The sequence below is a fragment of the Rhinoderma darwinii genome, chromosome 4 (genome assembly GCF_050947455.1).
Source record: "Rhinoderma darwinii isolate aRhiDar2 chromosome 4, aRhiDar2.hap1, whole genome shotgun sequence".
NCBI lineage: Eukaryota > Metazoa > Chordata > Amphibia > Anura > Rhinodermatidae > Rhinoderma > Rhinoderma darwinii.
The window spans coordinates 160,943,836-160,966,164 of NC_134690.1; the positions used below are offsets into that span (position 1 = coordinate 160,943,836).

Below are 22,329 nucleotides of genomic sequence, written 5' to 3' on the forward strand. Positions count from 1 at the left end.
AACGTCCGAACTGGGACCCTGACGCAGATGTGAACGAAGCCTTAAATGGTGACTTTTCACATGCTTCTAAATGTGTGCAACTTGTACTGATATATGTATGACAACTGATAAAAAGTAGTCAGAGACAATTGATCCTTCCAGGGTCATAACTAAAATTCAGTAGGCTCCACAGCAAAGTCAGCAATGGACCTTCCACCATGATGAACTGTAGTAAAGCAATATCAGCTTAACTACTTTTAATTCAGCAGCAACCAAAAGATGGTTAGATCTCCTGTTCAAAGAAGAATCCATATAGTAGAACGAGAACCAGAAAGTCACCAACAATGGTGTAAAGCTGTTAATAAATTCTCCTCATGGTGTTTAATCAGTGATGACTGAAAAAATATATAATTGTTACGGATCAAGGCATTTTCAGTTAATTTATAACTGGTTATTAACACGGTTTTGTGATTTTTGCAATTGCCGTAAAACCGCACAATTTTTGTAAAAACCCCTGAAGTCTTTGACACAATTACAAAAATCATATTAAAAAAGTAACAATCAGAACCCTAAATGTAACAATTGGTGTTAACAAGATTCTTTTAGATCCGGCTTATCAGGATGGCAAAAGGCACTGATAGAATTACAATACTCTTGTGACAAAATAAGAAAGTTAATGTATATCGTGCAAAAATATCAACTAAGCATCTTGGTCATCTTTAATGGTTTTGTCTTATTGGCTTTGCAGAAAGCCACAGAATATGTAAGTCGTCACAGACTGGAATCTGAGATCCTCCACTCTGCAGCTGAAGGCCTGGGATTCTCATACAATGAGCCAGTAAGTAAAGATACAGATGAAATGTTGCCTAGCTCCTCTCCAAAATCACGCTTGCTGTCATTAAGTCCCACACAAACGTTACTGAAGTGTTGGGATTGTGAATAGACATCGCGTCCTGGCTGGAAGCGATGTCTATTCACTCTCAAGACACTTCAGTAACGTTAATGTGTGAGTATGTGACTGCACATCATGATCTAGCAAGATTACTATGTGTTGAGTAAATGAATGGAGAGAAGTGTATGACGCTGATTGGTCAGTGTCATACACTTCTCTCCACAACGCCCACTTGGTCAAAAAGTAAAACACGCCCAGTTGTCTATTAAGAAAGTCATTAGCATAAATCTAAAATAGGTCACAACTCCGTCAAAAATGATCGTTTTTCTAATTAAAAAACACTGCTGTAATCTACATTACAGCGCCGATCACATTATGTAGAAGATAGGGCACTTATAATGTGGTGACAGAGCCTCTTTAAATGTAATTTCCGAATCGTACTCCTCTCCCACATCTGCAGGGAAGCTAGTCTACCGTTCCAAGACTTTTCAAACTCAATTGGACAAGGCATGGCTGCCCTTTATCCCCTTTTCCTTTCGTATTGCATATCCCTGGGCCACGACGTTCTCTTCTAAAGACTACATATCCTTACTCCTGTAAATCAGATCACATCAAATATCTTGGTGTAATGGCAGGAAGGAGGTGAAGGGAAAGTGAGCCCTAATCTACCCACCGCCCTGTCCCTGCCTACTTGCAACGACCCGCCCTAGGCGACGAGGTACAACTGGGCGGCGGTCCCTACGCTGTCTAAGTGCACAGGAAAACAAACAGGGAACACGCAAGGGAAGGGGCAGTAGCCACGGAACGCCACGAGGAAACGGAGCGGCGAACGAACAGTCAGGACCAGGACGAAGTGAGTACACCCGAGCGGGCACGGAGACAGAAGCAAGCCAGGGGCAAAGCAAAGCAGGTCAAGCAGAACTGCAGCAAGGCAGAAGCACGGCAGAAGCAGGCTGGAGCAAGCAGCAGTGGGGCCAGGAATCCAAAAGAATTACAAGCACTGAGGGAGAGAACAGGGCAGGTAATAAAGGACAGGGGGCGGAGCTAACTCCGACAGACCAGGCCGCGATAGGCTCTCCCACTCCTGAGCCTGCCACCCTGGTTGGTGGGAGATGGTGTCAGTCGAACAGGTCTGGCCTCAGGTGTGGATTGATTAATCCCAGGAGTATACCTAGATGAAGTACCTGGCAGATCCCTAACACTTGGAGTCTTCCTTACACCAATACGCCACATTATATTACTGTTTACCAGAGAAATTATTCCCACCTCTTTAAAGAAATTTCTCATATGCCAAATAAATGGAAATCCCTCCTGATTTTTCTGTTTGGTCACATGACACAATCAAGCTGTCAAACGACCTTAAATTCAATCTGACAAACGACACTGTATTTCTAAATCCGTGCTATTTGCTTGCGCAACACATGGGGGTGTCATGGCTGTGGGGTATGTGGACCCACTAGTCCGCTCCGCCGTAGTGGAGAAGTAGCTGGTCAAACGGAAAGTCTATGACAGACACTAGGGCGAGAGTACCTGGGCAGCTGGCTTCAACCGGACTATCAGAAGCAGGCTTGTGCTGGACTATCGGAAGTAGGCTGGTGCTGGATAACCGAACATGAACACTGAAGTCATCTCGGACACGTGACTTGGCTCGGACACCAGATACAGATAGTGCAGTCATCTCGGATACTTGACTTGGCTTGGACACCGGACACAGATATGGGATACAGTCATCTACGCTATTGATTCTGTAAAAAAAAAAACAGAACTGTTTCACAATGGTGACAATTGGAGACCATTAGCAAAGTATCCGTCACCATTGAGATCAATGGTGATGCAAACGGAAGCTAAGGTTTTCGTTTGCCTTTCCGCTGACGGGTTCCCCCGATGGAAAGCTCAGACAGAACCCCCTCAACGGAAAGAAACGCTGATCTAAACAGGCCCTAGCCTACTACTTTTAAAATGTTATCTGTGGCAGGTTCTTTAAAGAAAGGCCTTATCTGAGATATTTACTTCATACTCAATGACATTGATATTCCTAATAAAGTTAAGCACTCATATATTCTTAAATGGGAGAGCTCTTTAGGTCACTCTCTACCCCTTCAGGTTTGGCAGACTGTATGTCCAAGACAGCTAAGTCAGCTGTGTACTCTCTATAGGGAGAACCAACTCAAAATTCTGATGCACTGATACCACACTATTGAGTTGCTTCATCTTTAAATCCTTCCTTCCCCAATATTTATTGGCGTTGTTGTCCTACGCATGGTTTACTACCTCATATTGTGTGGAGTTGACCCCTGCTGCACCCTTTTTGAGTTGAGGTTCGACGCTTAGTTGAACAGGTGCTAACTCCTAAATTTTCCCATTCCCCTACTACATATGTCTTAAATGTTCCACCAAAGACCCTACATAAACACATACTCACTGCCGCCAAATATTTGATTTCCCTATTTTGGAAAGGAAGTACCTACACCTTATCGCAGATGTCAGGTCTATGAAATTTCTCACTGTTTCGATTCATAATACTCAAGAGACATTTGACGTTCTGGGACTCGCACCTTCCTACTATCCAAGGACTTCCCTAACCTGATAAGGTGTTGTTGGACTCCCCTTTTCTTTGCTCCCCTCCCTCCTTTCTTCCCCTCTCTTATCTATATTTTGTTTCCTTTTTTTGGTTGCGACTTTGTATTGCTTACCACTGACCGTTATAGATATCTGACATCTTTTTACTTGATTTTTTTTATCTCCGGAAAACTCCTTTAATCAATACTCTCTAAAGAAGTAAGTTCTACAGATGCCTGTCACATGAGTGAGGCAAGAGGTAGTCCATTTCGCATTACTCAGTCATATCACTAGTTCTCGATAACGTTTCGTCCTCAAATTTATTGCCACTCCTGAGACTAAAATTCTACGTTTTAAAACTCTAAAATCAATATCCTTGGTGCGATATGTGCTATATATTCTTTCCTCTAGAGCTTGATTGACTGCCTAGTTTAACAGCTTAATGAAAACCGTTTTCTTTTAAGTTAACTTACTAATTCTTTCCTCCCCCGCTCTAATATCTGTGATATGAGCACACTTGTAGAGTGAAATATCATGGCTCATTTGACAACAGCATTGCTCATAGCATATGTGTACTCAGATCTATCCACAGAATAATTTCCTATAAAGAGCCCTGCAATGCTTTCATCTTTAAAGAATGTAGGTGAAGAAGGGGCCTCTCCACACCAATGCATGATTTAGCTCAATAGTTCAAGTCTGCAGTGTGTAATGGAGCAGAACGTATTGTAATAAGGCAACCTTTCCCTACAACATTCAGCAGATTTCACTATGAGCAGAGCAGAGTGGACATTAATGCGGCATGAAAACCAGGATTTACAGAAACTAATTCACAGCTATTGTTACAGCTGAGCTGCAATCTGCTCCGTCATAGATGTATTCACTCGGAGACTACTTGAAAAAGCGCTTGTTTCTACAGGCTGTAATGCAAAAGTCATTTTATAGTTTGCGATCCATGCAAGGTCATAGATTGTACAGTGATTGTTTTTAGAATTGGGTATGTGACTTCTGCACTGATAAATGTTTGCTTTTCTTTGCATTAAATATGGCAGTCATCTAAACTGCAATTCCAATTCTGTGCTGTGAACCATAGACTACACACTCTGTTAGCTGGCGTGCTCAACCAGGATGAAGGGGTCATACCAGTCTGTAGGCTTTTATTGTGCGTTCATTGCGCAATGCCATAAATATCACTGAAGGAGTTATGGCTCATGCACACTACTGTTTTATAGATCAGAGTTCTACGGATACGTTCTTGTGCCCATAGACTGCGATGGGCCCAAACTGTACCGCCATGTGTCTCAGATTTCATACTAATGTTTTTTTTCACAAATTCATATGAAATCCTTGAGGTGAAAATTGTGGCATGCTAAAACGATTTTCATATTATGATGGTATTCTCTTAGAAGCATTGCCACCAGGGTATAATATAGTGCCTCACAAAAGATCCAAATAGTGGCATACACAGTGCCTACTAGTCCGTAATAAAGACCCATAGGGACTCTGTGTGCCATTGTACAAGCCTTTTCTGTGTGCATGAAGCTTTAGGGTGGATTATAGAGTGCCTTTATTTTGGTCTTCAGTGATAACCACTGTTATCTTATGTAAATAGACCCTAATTTAGGTTTTATGCAGAGTTAGAGCAGTCAGTATGACAGGTGACCTTTCACCAAAACCAATATGGTGCATCAGTCATATAATTTTTTGGACATGCCAAAAATCTTCTTTGCAATTGGTACATATCATTTCAAATGTACTACATAAATATTAGTCAAATGACTAACTATGTGACCAATGCAAGTTATAAGATAACATTATTCTAAATTATGACCATCAAATATCAGAAAAGTATGGGAAGGAGGTGTGAAACTAAAACTATTGCATAACTTTCCAGCATTTTGGGTGGCCAAAAAGGGAAATTAAAGGCAGCAATATACATATGATGGCGTAGGCAATAGTCACTGCCTCTATTAATTTGCATGTATAGCTCCATCAAGCACACAATCAAAATGTCTAAATCTATATCAGGGTCTTGGCTGGCAATGCCCTTTCTTTGGCATCCAAGACCAGAAATGTTTAGATATGACTTAGTCCATGCAGCTGCCCAGCTGTATATTTGGATAATTAAGGGGAAGGGCTATTAGGGCTAGTTCATTCCGCAGATTTTGTGTGGTGGGTCCTGCCGCAGAATCCGCCACAGAACTATTCCTGCCAACTTAAGGAAGATTCCTCCCTCCCATTGATATCAATTGGAGGTTCGCGCGATATCCGCCCTAAGAACGAGCAGGGGACTTATTTTTTCTGCTAGCTGAAATAATCAGTTAGCGGGAAAATGAAGCGTCCAACTCCAATTTAAATGAATGGGGGGCAGAATTTTGCAGTGGAATCCGAATGTATGAATCAGCCTAAAAGCGTTTTCTAGCAATAAACGTTACCTGTTGCGCTAGTTTTAAACCTTGAAGACATATTAGCATTATATTACATTAGGCTAGATTCATACACGCAGGTTTGGTGCAGTTTTTGAGACACACATGACTTCAATATTTCACTATAGACTTACATTTATCAATATATTTGTATGAAGTACATGTTGGGGAAAAAAAAAAAAAAGCCAACTATGTAATAACAACCTGTTATCACTTAATACAGGACTTCTGGGTAACTGGTGGAGATCGGCAAGATGAAAACAGGTATGACCTATTTTTTTTAATTAAAATTTTATTATTTATTATATTTATTAAGAACTTTTTTTCTATGTCATAATCTATAATAAAAAATAATCATAAAATCTTGCAGCTTTAATTCTAGCCACTGAGCCACACAATAGACTGACACTTCCTGTTCTCTAGAGATCACTCTCAGCCTTTATCTCATTATCATCAGAGGCAGAATTTCAATAAAAGGTAACACCTTTATATAGATAACACAGGATCCACCAGACAATAGGTGATGGACACAGCTCCCCTTCTATCCCTTCGTGCATAACGACCTCTGCACAGGTCACAGAGCATGCCTACAACACTGCCATAGAAGTCAAGGGAAAGTCAATAGTCTTCAGACTATTGTTACCTATGGTCCATGTGACTGCTGTAAAGCATATCCCTAAATGCTATTAACCGCATCTCAGGCAAGATTGTTGCCCCCACAATCATGTATAGAACATAGAATAAAAAAAATTACAATCAAAAAGCAAAAACAGATTAGAAAAAAATATTATTTTTCACTGTCTGGTTTTAATTATGAAAATACATAGGTGATACATTCCCTTGGTTAATCACTGTGTGTTGAAAAGTTCTACAACATTTTGATGTGTTTCAATACCTCCCCATTTTCTAGATTTCTTTCCCTGGGCTCCAGGCTGAGATATTTTTCTTACACTGACACAATGCAGCAAACTCTCACTGAAGATTGCCTAGACTGGAGGCAATTGTGACAGTCTTCCAAATAGAAGAAGCCCTACGGCCAGCACATTGCATATTACGGATCTATAATATGGTATAGCCTGATATGGGCCCATACTGTACTTCTGTCTGCCTCTGATTTCATATGGGGGCACACAGAGGGTTTTTGTTTTTTTCAATTGATTAATACAGAATTGCGCAAGTATTCTACTGTAGAAGCATTGTTTTTTTAAATAGTTTGAGGCCCAGGTTTTCGTTTTCAGCCTGTAGTTTTAAACAAAAATGTTCCCATGTACTGACAGCAAGCAGAGAGCTTGAATATTAAGAAGATTTGAAAGACAATTGTATGTTACAAAGTAGCATAACTATCCATTATAAAATAACGGGGGTTGTCCCATGATTGAATATTAAATTTCTTTGTTAGATCACACAAAACATATTCTTCAATTGGAATCATTAAAAAAATAAAATTTCCCCCCGTGTCTAGATATTCCTGTTACCTGCTTCTTATGGCCCCCCCAGGTGTACTTTTGACGTTCTCTCTCAGAACGTCCACCTGCCGTTTTCAGTGGCAGTAGTCACACATGCCCAGTTTCCTGATATTGTAAACGCCAGAGAGGGAACCAAAGAATACCAGAGGCGCCATAACATTTATGTAATAGCAATATGTACACAAGGAAGCATTTTTAACAAAATATTTAAATGGAAAAATTGTATTTATTGAATTGTGGGACAATCCCTTTAAATTGTATACAAATAAAACCTGAAAAGTTTATAGAGACTTGTCTGCCAGTGTAACTGGCCTGAAAGATATGTATCTTCAAAGACCCTTTACTCATTTTCTCTTTTTATTCATCCATTGTTGCATAGAAGTACCTATATCATTACTGCTAAAAAAAAAAAAAGTGCCGCTTAGCCAAGGACATACTGCTATATTTGACATATTACTGTGTGTGGTGGACACTGGCATCAATAAATAATCATTTAGCTTCCTTATACCACCCTCGCATGGATTCTGGTGACTACAAGGGGATGAAATATTATAGCGTGTACTCCCCTCATGCTAAAAATGACTTCTCTTTCCTTCCTTATGATCCAATCTGTTAGAGTTCCAACTGGATCTGAACTAATGGATGTGACTGGGCTCTTATCTGGAAAAAAGGCTATACAGAAGATTGACAGAGAGTTAAGAGAGGGTATGTGATACTTCTCAGAAAAACAGCAATTGATGGTTTCACTATTTACACTATTGACTGCATTAGCATCTCACCTAGTACGGTATATAGCTTTAATGTTGAGATTTAGAAAATCCCTTCAATTGAAGGGACAGCTTCACTAAAATCTTATTACCCTTAAATTGTGAGTAATGTAGGGTGTTTTTATTTTTTTTTGCAGTATTATGAAATACAGAATTCTTTATTTGCATTTTATCAATAAACTGGTATACTATAGTGCAATTCTAGTAATTTGCCGCCCTCTGGTGGTCTTACCTAGAAAGTAAAGAGAAAAAAAAATCAAAGTGCTATGTTAGGTACTTTGATAATGAAAAGAACATAGTTTTTGCTAAGAGTTAAATTCCTGACATTGCTGTCTTTACAATTGAATAATGTAATTTCAGGAGGTCCCCTGGTTTACGATGGAGTAAAACTTGTGCACACTTCTGAGTATCTTAATGGCACTCAGAGAGTACAGATGGATGAAGTTATAACAGAGGAAGAATGTAAAGAGCTCCGTGGAGTTGCCAATGTAAGTTTACTAGGCTGAGATTGTTTGCTTTCATACTGTGCTTTATATTTGCATATAGCAAACAAAAGTACAATTACACTATCTGGCTAAAATTCTGTGGACACCTGACCATCACACCTATATAAGCTTGTTGGACACCCCATTACAAAACCATGGGTGTTAATATGGAGTTGGGTCCCCTATTGCTGCTATAAAATTTGCCGTCACTCTTCTGGGAAGGCTTTCCACAAGATTTTGTGTGTCTATAGGAATGTGTGCTCATTCAGCCAAAAGAGCATGTGTGGGTCAGCTACTTATGTTGGAAGACAAGGTCTGGCTCGCAACCAGTGTTATTATTCATCCTAAAAGTGTTTGATGGGGTTGAGGGCAGGGCTCTATGCAGGCCACTCCAATTCCAGTTTGCCACACCAAACTCGTCAAACTATGGCCTTAAAGAGGCTCTGTCACCACATTATAAGTGCCCTATTTCCTACATAAGAAGATTGGCGCTATAATGTAGGTGACAGTAATGCTTTTTATTTAATAAAACGATCTATTTTCACCACTTTATTAGCGATTTTAGATTTATGCTAATGAGTAGCTTAATGTCCAAGTGGGGGCGTATTTTTACTTTAGACCAAGTGGCCGTTGTACAGAGGAGTGTATGACGCTGACCAATCAGCGTCATGCACTCCTCTCCATTCATTTAATCAGCGCATAGGGATCCTTTTAGATCACTATGTGCTGTCTTATACTAACACATTAACAATACTGAAGGGTTTTAGACAGTGAATAGACATTCCACAGGATGTCTATTCACAATCCCTGCACTTCGTTACTGTTTCTGCGGTAGTTACAGCAGAGGAAGCGTAATCCCGCGAGATTACGCGGTAAATGATCGGTTACAGCGAGATTACGCTTTGCTCTGCTGTAACTACCACAAAAACAGTAACGAAGTGCACAGATTGTGAATAGACATCCCGTGGATGAATTACTGTCACCTAAATTATAGCGCCCATCTCCTTATGTAGGAGATAGGGCACTTATAATGTGGTGACAGAGCCTCTTTAAAGTGTACCTACATTTTTAGATGACTTTTCAGAATAAGCAGTCATTTGTGTGTACATGAGGAATAACACTATTTCTGGCCATTTTTTAGCACTTTTCCCCTCTGCAGGCTTTATCTCTAATTCTCAGTTCTCTCTGAGTGGAGCCTAACTGCTATCATGTCTTCTATACTTTGCACACATAGAGATAGGAGGGCAGGATTCTCCTTTTCTATCTATCACATGTCTATTGAAGCTGCAGCAGCATGAAGGAGATTATACAGCAGTAATGAGCAGTGTAGCTGTAAATCCAGCACTTGGATGAGATATAAAACTTACCAGATGCTGCAGCACATCTGTGTGTCTCTCACTCTGCAACCTAGACTTCTATGAGCAGCAGCGTGTCTCTCTCCTCCTGTTCCCTCCTCTTGCTCCCCATCTCCCCTCCCCATAGACTTCAATAGGCAGGATCTTTGTCTATCTCTCTGCTCCTGCTCCCTCCTACTGGTCCTCCTCTCCATAGACTTTTATGGGCAGCGTGTCTGTGTCTCTCTATGTTCTCTCCTCCTGTTTCCACTATGCTTTCAATAGACTTCTATCAGAAGTTTGTGTCTCTCTCTGTGCTCCTACTCTCTACTCCTGCTCCCCCTTCCTTCTCCATAGATTTCTATGGGCAGCAGCGTCTGTGCCGGTCTCTCTGCTCATGCTTCCTTCTCCTACTCTCTCCTCTCCATAGATTTCTATGGGCAGCTTGTCTGTTTCTTTCTCTCCCTGCTTCCTCCTCCTGCTCCCCCTCCCCATTCCATTGACTTCTAGGGGCAGTATCTGTGTGTCTCTCACTTTGCTACGGCGCCCTCCCCTCTCCGAAGACTTCTATGGACAGCATATCTGTGTTTCTGCTTCTGCTCCCTTCTCCTGTTCCCCCTCTCTATAGACTAGGGCAGTATGTCTCTGCAGCTGCAACCTCCTCCTGCTCCCCACACCCCTCTTCATAGACTTCTATGGGCTGTGTCTGTCTCTCACTCCGCTCCCTCCTTCTGCTCCCCCCTCTCCATAGACTTCCCTGGGCAGAGTGTCTGTGTTTTTCTCTCCTTGCTCCCTCCTCCTGCTCCATCTCCCCTCTCCATAAACTTCTCTCACTATGCTTCTGCTTCCCCCTCCCCACAGACTTCATGGGCAGCGTGTCTGTGTCTTTCTCCCCCTGCTCCCCTACCCTCTTCATAGACTTCTATGGGCAGCGTGTTTGTGTCTCCCTCTGCTCCCTCCTCCTGTTCCCCCCTTCCCTCTTCCTAGACTTCTATGGGCAGGCTGTGAAGAGACAAACACCCCCCTTCCCAGTGATGCTGGTACAAGAAAGGGCCTTTGCCAAATTGTTGTAACAAAATTGGAAGCATACAAGTGTCTAAAATGCCTTTTGTATGCTGTAGCATTAACATTTATGTTTGCTGTAAATAAGGGATCTAGCCCAAACCCTAAAAAACAACCACATTGTCCCTCCTCCACCAAATGTTACAGTAAGCACTTTGTATTTCGGTGAGTAGCGTTCTCCTGACATTGGCCAAACCTACATTCATCTATCAGACTGCCAGATAGTAAAACGGGATTCATCACTACAAAGAACATGTTTCTACTGCTCCCGAGTTCAGTGGCAGCATGCTTTACATCACTCCAGCCAATACTTGCCATTGCGCATTGTGGTCTTAGACTTGTGTGCAGTTTCTCGACCATTAGAACCTATTTCTTGAGGCCTCTGACGTACATTTCTTGTGCAGATGTCACTTCCAGAGGCAGTGTGAAACTTTATAGTAAGTGATACAAGAAAGGATGAGCGATTTTTTTTTTTTGTGCGATGCTTCAACATTCTGTTGCTCCACTCTGTGAGTGGCAGAACCTGATGGACCCCATTGTAAGTCAGTGGGGTCTGTTGGTCGCCGCCGGTGTTTGTTGTGCAACACATCTGGGGCTGGTTTGGCATGTCTGTCATGAGATCTGAAAAGAGCTTAATCTCTTTGACTAATCTGAGGTATAATGGATGGTTTTCCATTTTAATTCTGCAGTGTATGGAAGATCCATATGTATTATTCTAGGAAAGTGGAACATTGAAGTATTTACCTACAGGTTCCTGGAAAATAAGAGAATGCAAAATATGTTTTACAGTAGAACTACAACTGCAGTCCTAGGATTATTTTATTAAACTTGATGACAGGAGCTCACGTGTCTTTCCTCCTTCAGTTTAGACTATTTCTATATTTTCGTAGGTTTTAACAACTAACACACTGGGTAATGCTTTGATTTATGTATGTCTTTCCATTCTGTATAACCTACAGTGTAAAATGTAGGGTGAGTATAAGCGGAGATGTGTATTGTCTATTAAGATTCCAGCTACATTTTACAGCACAAAACTCCACTGAACACAATACATGTCGTGCTGGATGATTGTTTTCCATCACACTTATGGGACAGTTAGGGTATACGCAGATGCACATGCTGCACAAACAACCCCATTCAAATTAATGAAACTCATTTTCAGAATTTTTTTGGTGTGTAAATATAGCCTTATTCTACATTGTAAACAAAAATTTACTTTTCCATCTATAGCAGAGCTTCCTAAACGTTTTCTTTTGGGGCCTCACCAGCCAAAACGTGGTGATGCCTGGGTCTCACCATTGGTCGAAGTTCCAGTTCAAAATTAAAAATACTGCTAAGCTTTAAATTCATTTGTTTCCTGAACCGAGTATAGCATTAAAATAGGGACTCGGTTATGTTGCTAAATCAGAAATTGCTTCAGCCAGAGTAAGGAGTGATCACATCTGTTCAAAGTGTCTCTCAAGCTGTGCCTCACTAATACCTTGGGGCGCCTCAAAACCTAATGTGACATTCAGAGGGCACATATGCTCTCTCATTGTTAAAAGTCTGTATAGGGGGAGAGATAACAGTAACAGGTTGTGATCATTGTTGCTGCTATTATTTGCACACTCCCCCCCCCCACCCCCCCACCCCTCCCTTAGACAGACACAAAACTAGGGAGTAATAATTTTCATCATGCTCCCCGAATTTAAACAAGTGCTGCGTCGCCAATATGGCACCAAGATCTAGGCTCTAGTCCTTCTATTCTAGTTGCAGCAAGATATTGCATATGTCTTTGGCCGTGAAAGTCTTCAAGGCTATGTACACCTTTTTTATCGTCCCAATTTTTCTGAAATGAAAAGTAATGCAACTTTACAAATAGTCTTGATTAAAAATGTCCTTTCATTCTGTGTCTACAGCTCCGATGCAAACCTATGCATCTTCATGTTAACAGACTAAAAACAAACCCTGTGTAATCTGATCCTGCAGTCATATTCCCTTCTTTCTGTCCACTACTGTTTGGTAACATACATTTTTTAGGTTAGCAAGAAGTAGGGGACAAAGTTAAGAAAATATACTGCAAGATCTGACTACATTGAACAGTTTGTCATCTGTTATCATGGACATTCATAGGTCAGCATAGGAGTTGTAGACACAAAAAACGATAGGACATTTTTATTGAAGACTATTTGTAAAGTTGTTTAATTTTCTATTTTAGATGCATTGAGACAATATAAAACAAATATTGCACAGATGTATATTTCCTCTAAATAATCTAAAATTTTATTATGTTCAATGATTTGGTATACTATTACTAACATACCTCATGCTGCCTCCCTGTAGCCTTCAGTTTACAACACCTTACAGTCTGCTAAAGGGAAAAAGTCAGGGGCTTACTGAAGGCCCTCAAGGCAACTGCCGGGGAATGGTAACAGGATCTCGCCCCAACTGTGGAAAATTTACAATTTCTTCGCCTACTCTGTTTATCTCTACAATGCAATGTATAACATTTTGCTTTTATGCAATTACTCTTTTTGCAATTATATCATTTATTTAGTAGTAATAAAGAGGCCTAAAGAATACGTAACTAATTGAACTAACTATATTTATCAGACAATAACTCTTGCTGGAGACGGATACAGAGGAAAAACATCACCTCATACACCAAATGAGAAGTTTGAAGGCGGCACAGTTTTAAAGGCATTAAAGGTAAGTTAGGTTTTTATTTTATTTTCAACATTGTGAGAAACTGGACATGGACCGCACTATCCACAATATATATACGTTGATCTGAGCCGCTAGGCATAATTTAGAAACATGAACATGAGGTTCTTTGGAAACATTTTGATCAAACTGTATAAGCCCACTTGCCACTTCACGGCGACCTCTTTAAAGTGGGTCTCTACTCTATCGACTGCAGCACAGCATGGCGGCCACCGCAAAACCGCTCCCGCAGAGCGAGCAACCCAGTGGTCCAAAAGCACCCATGCTATCAGACCGTGCCAACCTCCTTGGCTCTGGGCCGCGTCCCCCCACAAGTGCAGCACTACAGCAACAGAAGCCACCCACAGCACCACAACATGTGAACAGATGGAATGAGCTCAACTTACCATGCACCCCCAATGGCCAACTGAGAGCACAAGCAAGTGCAGGAACACTTATGAGGTCATTCCAGAGTTAAAATCAGCTGGGTATTTTTTCAAATGCGTGGAGTGCTGGTGCCAAGTAAAACAAAGGAAATGAGGAGGATAGACTATACAATATCAATATTGTGAGAAACTAGACATGGACCGTACAATCCACAATATATGCAGCTTTCTAATTCAGTTACTTGTCTTCAATAAAATAGTGTGCTTGTCAGGGATCCAGATAGTGCTAACTTGTCGCTACTAGATGATGCTCCACAATACTGTATTTTTTTATAAAGCATCTGCATAGGTATGTGGATAGCCCATTTTATTAGGGTCTGTCTACAATGGGGAAGACATACAGTATAACTTTACTGTACAGCAGATGGTGCTGTAGTTCCATAAACGAGTATCTTGTGCTTTCACCCTCTGCTTACTTGGTAGCTCATAATCTGATTGACAGGAATACAGCAAACAACTCAGAACTGGATTTTATTGATAATGATTATGACATACAATAATGGAGGGTGGTGTACTATGCTTAACAAAATAGAGTTAAAGGTTTTTTTCATAAATGAGTAATATATTCATATGTATCATGCAATCTAAAATTTCCTCTTGATCTTTTGAAAGTTTGGCTATGAAGGTCGTGTACCAATGAAAAGTGCTCGCTTGTTTTACGATGTAAGTGAAAAGGCTCGGCAGATCGTGCAGTCATACTTCATGCTGAATAGTACATTGTACTTCTCCTATACCCACCTAGTGTGCAGGACCGCTCTACAGGGTAAGTGTTGGCACTTGTTATTTTTCTCAATGCGTGTCACTAAATATTACTTCTAACAGACAGTAATACTTATTTGAAATGAAGCACCCCTTTTTTTAAATAATTGTATATAATTGGCATATGCATCTGGAAAGATCACAGCTGCAAGATGTGCTGTGTTATGAAGCAAATCCACATATAGTGGAAAACTTAATTCAGATGTCTTCAAAGATCCTATATCTCCAAATTAAAGGCCGAGTAACACCTTCATTCATCCATGGGGGTTCCAGCTTATGGGCTTTCTGCAGGGCAGAACAGAGGGTTTCCACTGAAAAGAGATCAGCAGTGCCTAAATTTCACCGTTCTTACCGTTGTATAATTGGCGCTCCATGTCAGAATGCATGAGATATACAAATACTTTTTAGAGACAAGTGAATGAAAGATTTACAGAAATGTGTGTTCTATACATTTGAGTAGCGCCAGATAAGCAGCACAGATCTCTTCCTGCAGAAGCAGCTGTTGCAGATTACGTTTGCAGAAATCTCCTACTGCTGTGCAAATTACCAATTGGCTGACTTGTAGTTTTCCCTCTCTTTTTAAAAATCATTAGTGAAAAGGCAGCTTCCCCATAGTGAGGTGTGTCTAATAAACAATAATGTACCCCTTATCTTGGTGACTATTAATATTCTTGTGATAAAGAAAAATAATCATTATATTATTTTACTAATAGTAAATTGGCAATATTACTGCTTATATATTATGCTTATGCTAAATATATTTATACTTTGCCTCTGAAATTTATTTTATATAATCTTGCTAGCGAAAGTTTGTTGATAAAACTTATTCTTTGAATATCACACTGCTGGCCTCCTTACCAGGCTTTCAAGGCCGTTCTGAGATAAAATTATAAAGTTTAATTGAGACAGACATGATATTCTAGACAACAGAATACTTGGCCTCATTCAGATGGCCGTGTTCGGTCCATGATACACGGACCATGTGTTGTCCATATTTCCCAGGCCGACTAAAGTTCAGAGATCCAAGCTCATGAATATCATAGTTATCTATGATACTAGGAGTTCCTGCCTCCCCATGGGTATACTGTCCCATACTGTAATCATGTTTTCAGTATGGGACAGTATTCCCGCGCGGAGGCAAGTTATCTATGATGCTAGGTGCCCAGCTTCCTGAATTTTGGTGGGTCCGAGAAATACGGACGGCACGCGCTCTGTATATCATGGACCAAACACGGCCGTCTGAATGAGGCCTTGATAGAATGATGTGTTATTAGTACACATTTCTTGTATGGCCAATAACTTGTAAGGCGGTTCCTTGATGGCGGTTATCGAGAAAAGACCTTTAAAAGGCTAATCTAAAAGTCAATCTTTAGATCTGCTGTCCAACTCTTGAGAGGATCTCTGTTGCCATATCTTTCTTATTTCTTACATTATATTTCACCGTGAGACAAGAGAGTTTGTTTCCTTATCTCTTGTGATTTACAATTGGGAGTGGTAGGTTGGGTACAGGGTGCACTGCTGAAATCTATTTTGTTTATGGCTAGGGTTACTCGGCGACTTTTACTGCAACACAGGTCCCGCGCCCAAAGATGGCTATGTCGCATCGCCTGCTTTGACTTTCATTACCTGCAATACAGGCAGGGTAACACAGCAATCCTTGGCCTAAGTCGTTGTGTAGCCCTAGTCTATATGCGGATGGAATGAAACTGTATCTATTGGATGCTGGTGCCTACCTGACATCAGTCCTCCACCAGGTAACTGAATTTCGTATTGGCTTGGGCCTTCGGATTTTTTGTTCCAAATCTCATGTTCTCCCCTTGGATCATTGTGCCACTGCCCTGACTGCTGCTTTGAAACCTTTTAGTGTCCACAGAGATCACCTACCTGGGAGTGAGGGTTTTCGAGGGATGTTTATAATTATTTCTACCTGAATGTATTTCCTCTGCTTACTACTGTATGACCGGACTAAGATGCTGACTTGATCCAAACTTCTCCATGCAAGGTTAGCTTAGTGTAAGGGATTTTACTATTCAAGATTCTACTGTATATGTGCTGTTGCTCTCCCACACTTATATACCAGCTTATTTCTACCAAAAACTTAAATCGATTGTTGAATCCTTTTTTTGGGCAAATTAGGGGCCTCATCTGGCAAATCAATATTTACATAGGTCGTGGAAAGCAGGCAGTGTGGCTCTCCTTGACTTCAAATTGTACTATTGGGTGCCTCGATTCTCCCACTTATCATGGTGGTTTAATTCTGACAAATTCTGGGCTATGGAGCTCCTTGTTTTCCCATATTCTAGTGACTACAGTCAGCTGGCTCACCTTTTATTTTGTGGTGGGTGGGGACCTGGGGTGGACCTCGGACTCCCACCGTTAATCAAGTATTACTGATATGGATGGCAGTTAGATCGCTGTGGTATAGTACAGGTTTTATCTCTTTATGCCTCTATGTTGTAATCCATCCTCACCTGAGATACTCCATCTACCGTGTGCTACCGGGCGGAAGATGAAAGGAGTCTTATTTCTGGGGGATATTTGTTCGGGTTCGTAGCCCTGGCTTCCCCAAAACAGGTGTTTACTCTCTATAGTGAAAGGATGTCTCTGGTATTTATATTGTGCATACATGACACTCTGATATTTGTCCTAAATGTGTAGACTCTCCTGGTTCATATACTCATTTGTTGTGGTCATGCCCAGTACTTTGCAGCTTCTGGGAACAAATCTATATAAAGCCGTGGGAATTTCTGTTCCTGATGACCACAAATTATGTATTTGCTTGGCAATCCCAAAAGTCTCCTTGTGCTGACCGCACCTTTGTATGTGAGACATTCTACCATGCCAGGAAAACGGTGGTTCCATTCTGGAAGGCCTCCACTCTCCCTACCTTAAGGGACTAACTTCATTTGTACACCTTCGCAACCAAAATCCAAATAATTTTTATTGTTTTAATGCATCTGAAATTAAAAATGAAGCAACTTTGCAATAGATCTAAGCTTTCTATAATATTTTTACAGCTTCTATACAAAACAATGTGTTTCTATGAAAATGGCAACAAACCAACCCTTTGTAGTCTGATCCTGCAGTCTTACTCTCTGCCATTTGTCTCCCACTCCTTCCAACCTACAGAAGGATCGTTAGCAAGAGGTAGAGGACTGATGGAAGGCAATATGACTGCAGAATCAGACTAAACGGGGTTGGTTTCTTGTCTGTTACCGTAGATATGACCTGTAATAGGAAATGTTTAATTAAGACATGTTGCAAAGTTACTTGGTGCATTGGCACAATAAAAAAATCTTTGATTGCGAAGGTGGACAGAACCTTTAACTCTGAAGAATGGACCAGTGGCTTAACCCTTCAGTCACCTTCTCCTCTAGATAACCTAATTTTGAATGAGCCCGGGTCCCCTTTAGTTTCTCCTTGATAACCATCTGCCCCTAGACTTATTTCTACTATGATAAGAATTGATGACAGGCCATTTAACGTACTTTCCCAACTGGGGTGTTGTCCCTTTTATACTCTTTGAATATTCTGCCTCTAGCTTGGATCTATGGTGTTGTACACGTAGGTTGCATAGCATAGGCACAAGTTTGTTTGTTTTTTTTAGTTTACATTTTTTTTATTCCATTTTTTCTTTTTTCTGTGACTGTATTTTTCATGCTATACTGGCGTGTCAGGTATCTTTACTATAGATGTATACGCTATATCAGCATGTATATCATTACAATGTAGCTTGATATAGGACTTTGACATGTATGTGGTTTAACTCCTTAACGACCGCCCACTGTCTTTTAGGCCTCATTTACACGAGCGTAATATACGCGCGTGCTTTTGACGCGTGTCGTATGCACCTATATTACTCTATGGGGCAGTGCAGACAATGCATGAATTTTGCGCAGCGCGAGTGCGTTGCGTAAAACTCACGACATGTTCTAGAAATCGTGCGTTTTTCGCGCATCACGCATTGAAGTCAATGGTTGCGTGAAAACCACGAACTGCGTGATTCGCGCAAGAGCTGTCAAAAGGATAAATGTAAACAGAAAAGCACCACGTGCTTTTCTGTTTACAAACATCCAAACGGAGTGTCAAATTAGAGATGAGCGCACCGAACTTCACCGGCTTCGGCCGAACTCGTTTTGACCGAACCCGACAAAAAAAATTCCGGTACGCGACGTCAGGAGACCGTCACTGTCCACGGTGCTGAAAGAGTTAAACTGGTTCAGCACCATGGACAGTGACTTCCGATCACAATATACATGTACGTGTAAAAAAAAACAGAAGTTCTGACTTACCGATAACTCCCGGCTTCTTCCTCCAGTCTGACCTCCCGGGATGACAATTCAGTCCAAGTGACAGCTGCAGCCAATCACAGGCCAAGCACAGGCTGCAGCGGTCACATGGACTGCCGCGTCATCCTGGGAGGTGGGGCCGGATGACAAGAGAGGGACGCGTCACCAAGGCAACGGCCGGGAGACGGACTGGAGGAAGCAGGAAGTTCATGGTAACTATGAACGTCTTTTTTTTATTCACAGGTTGGTGTATATTGTGATCGGAATTCACTGTCGAGGGTGCTGAAAGAGTTACTGCCGATCAGTTAGCTCTTTCAGCACCCTGGACAGTGACGGACGTCGACTAGCCTCATCTCTATGATGGAGGCTGCGCGAAAATCACGCAGCCGCGCATCATACACTGATGACACATGGAGCTGTCAAGTGCCTTTTGCGCACGCAAAACGCTGCGTTTTTTGCGTGCGCAAAACGCACACGCTCGTGTAAATGAGGCCTTAATGGCAGGCTGTGCAGGTGCTTTGTCCACAGTGACGTCTTTTGGCGTCGCTTTAGAAGAGGCTGATGAGCACTCCTGTGAGCGCTCATCCTCTAAGCAGGCGCTGTATCTTACAGCTCCTGATCTTAGAGCAGGCTGATGAATACAGCTGGGGTCGGAAAATTGTTTAACCATTTGATCGCCGCAGCCCATGATCAAAGAGAACTCCCCTCTTTGATCACGTCATCGGAAACCCGGTGACGTGATGAAAGACCAGAGAAATCCCTCTGCAGTACGCCCTGGGGACCTAGAAAGGACCCCACGGCTGTCTGTTCAGTTTGCCTGCTGTTATGGAACACTATGTGCTGCCTGAACAGCAGCCGGTGCCAAAGTGACATAGTATAATGTATTAGCATAAAGGAGTATGCTAATACATTAAAAGATAAAGTTGTAAGTAAAGTTTTCCCTTAATGGGATTATAAAAAAGTAACAAAAGAAATAAAAAATGTCCCCCAAAAAAAGTATATTTATTGCCCCTACATTACATAAAAACAAAAAACCTACACATATTAGGTATCTACACAACCTTAACGACCTGAAGAAGTAATTTAACAGGTTATTTAGCATGGAACGTGACTGGGATAAAAATGAAACAAGAAAAACAATGCCGAGAATTGCTTTTTTCTATATTCATGCCGTAACAAAAAAAAATACTATTTCTCCGACATAAAACAAGGCCTCGTACAACCATGTCAATGAAAAAATAAAAAAGTTATGGCTGCTGAAAAAAAGGCAAAAACAGAAAAATGTAGCTGCTTATTAAGGCCTTTACAAGCCCGGTCATTAAGGGGTTAATAAAATGTATTGTTGATGTAAAAAAAAGTTAATACTACCAGTTGTCTACATTACAACTATTGTGTGTTGTTCCACATCTGCAGGTCAGCAGGACAATAGGAATGATTTGAGCCACCCAATTCATGCAGATAACTGTTTGCTAGATCCTGAAGCCAATGAATGTTGGAAGGAGTCTCCAGCATACACTTATAGAGATTACAGGTAACTTGGACTGTATTGTAGAATTACACATAATACTGAGACATTTCATTTTGAGACACAAGCACAGTATTATAGTAAATAAGAGGGGTGGTTTTGCATGAAATGCCTGGGTTCATTTTAGGACAAGATTGCCCAAATAAGTTGCAAACAATTTGTGAGTGTGTATGCATATACATAGACACACACACACACACACACACACACACACACACACATACACACACACACACACACAGAACTGTATATGAGCCATGATAAGAACAAAGTACACCCTCTTTAAATTCTTTGGTTTTACATATATGGACATAATAAAAAGAAATCAGGTCCTTAGAAGGTCCTAAATTCAGATAAATACAACCTCAGATGAACAACAACACATGACAAATTACAACGTGTCATTATTTATTTAATAAAAACTAGGCCAAAATGGAAAAGCCACGTGTGAAAAACTAAGTACACCCTTAATGCTTCCATAGGCATTAAGAGGGTAAGTAGCAGCCAGGTGCTGATCATCGAATACCCTTGATTAATTCATCATCAGCGTGTGTGACCACCTCTAGAAAAGCATACGTTTTGTCAGTTTGCTGGTCTGGAGCATACAGGCCTGTGTTTTAACACAATGCCAAGTAGGAAAGACATCAACAATGATCTCACAGAAGCATCTGTTGTTGCCCATCAATCTAGGAATAGTTATAAGGCCATTTCCAAACAGACAAATTTGAAGTCCATCATTCTACAGTGTGCAAGAATTTTCACAAGTGGAAAACCTTCAAGACAGTTGACAATCTTCAGGAGTGGACGTCCCAGCAAATTCACCCCAAGTTCAGACTGTGCAATGCTCAGGTTTTTTGCAATTTCTCTAACAGCTACATCTCGGACTCTAGAGGCCTAAGTTAGAATGTTAAATGTTCAACTTCATGACCGTACAGTTAGAAAAAGACTGAACAAGTATGGCTTATTTAGAAGGGTTGCCCGGAGAAAGCCTCTTCTTTCTAAAAATAACATAGCAGCGCAGCTTAATTTTGCAAAGTCGCATCTGACCAAACCACAAGACTTCTGGAACAATGTCCTTTGGACAGAAGAGACCAAAGTGGAGATGTTTGACCATAATGCCCAGTGCCACATTTGGAGAAAACCAAACACACCATATCAGCGCAACACCTCATACCAAGTTACAAGCACGGTGGTGGAGGGGTGATGATTTAGGCTTGTTTTGCTGCCACAGGACCTGGGCACCTTGCAGTTATTGAGTCGACCATGAACTCCTCTGTATGCCAAAGTATTCTAGAGTCAACTGTGAGGCCGTCAATCCAACAGCTACAACTTGGCCGAAACTGGATCATTCAACAGGACAATAATCCCAAGCACACCAGCAAATCTACAACAGAATAGCTGAAAAAGAAAAGAATCAAGGTATTGCAATGGCCCAGTCAAAGTCCAGACATCAACCTAAGTAAAAATGCTGTGTCGGGACCTTAAAGAGTCCTATCTCCTACATAAGGAGATGGGCGCTATAATGTAGGTGACAGCAGTGCTTTTTATTTTAAAAAAACGATATATTTTCACCACTTTATTAGCGATTTTAGCTTTATGCTAATGAGTTGCTCAATGGACAACTGGGCGTGTTTTACTATTGACCAAGTGGGTGTTGTACA

At 41.1% G+C, this 22,329-nt stretch overlaps 1 protein-coding gene across 2 annotated transcripts in view; it reads left to right on the forward strand.

The window, feature by feature from the left end:
- Positions 1–22,329, forward strand: part of P3H2 (prolyl 3-hydroxylase 2) — a 134,148-nt gene that overhangs the window by 106,094 nt on the left and 5,725 nt on the right. For both annotated transcript variants that reach the window (XM_075861789.1, XM_075861790.1), the window contains 7 exons: positions 728–817; positions 6,077–6,117; positions 7,936–8,024; positions 8,447–8,574; positions 13,560–13,655; positions 14,708–14,858; positions 20,557–20,674. In XM_075861789.1, the coding sequence (XP_075717904.1) occupies positions 728–817; positions 6,077–6,117; positions 7,936–8,024; positions 8,447–8,574; positions 13,560–13,655; positions 14,708–14,858; positions 20,557–20,674 (713 nt within the window). The remainder of the gene's footprint in view (positions 1–727; positions 818–6,076; positions 6,118–7,935; positions 8,025–8,446; positions 8,575–13,559; positions 13,656–14,707; positions 14,859–20,556; positions 20,675–22,329) is intronic.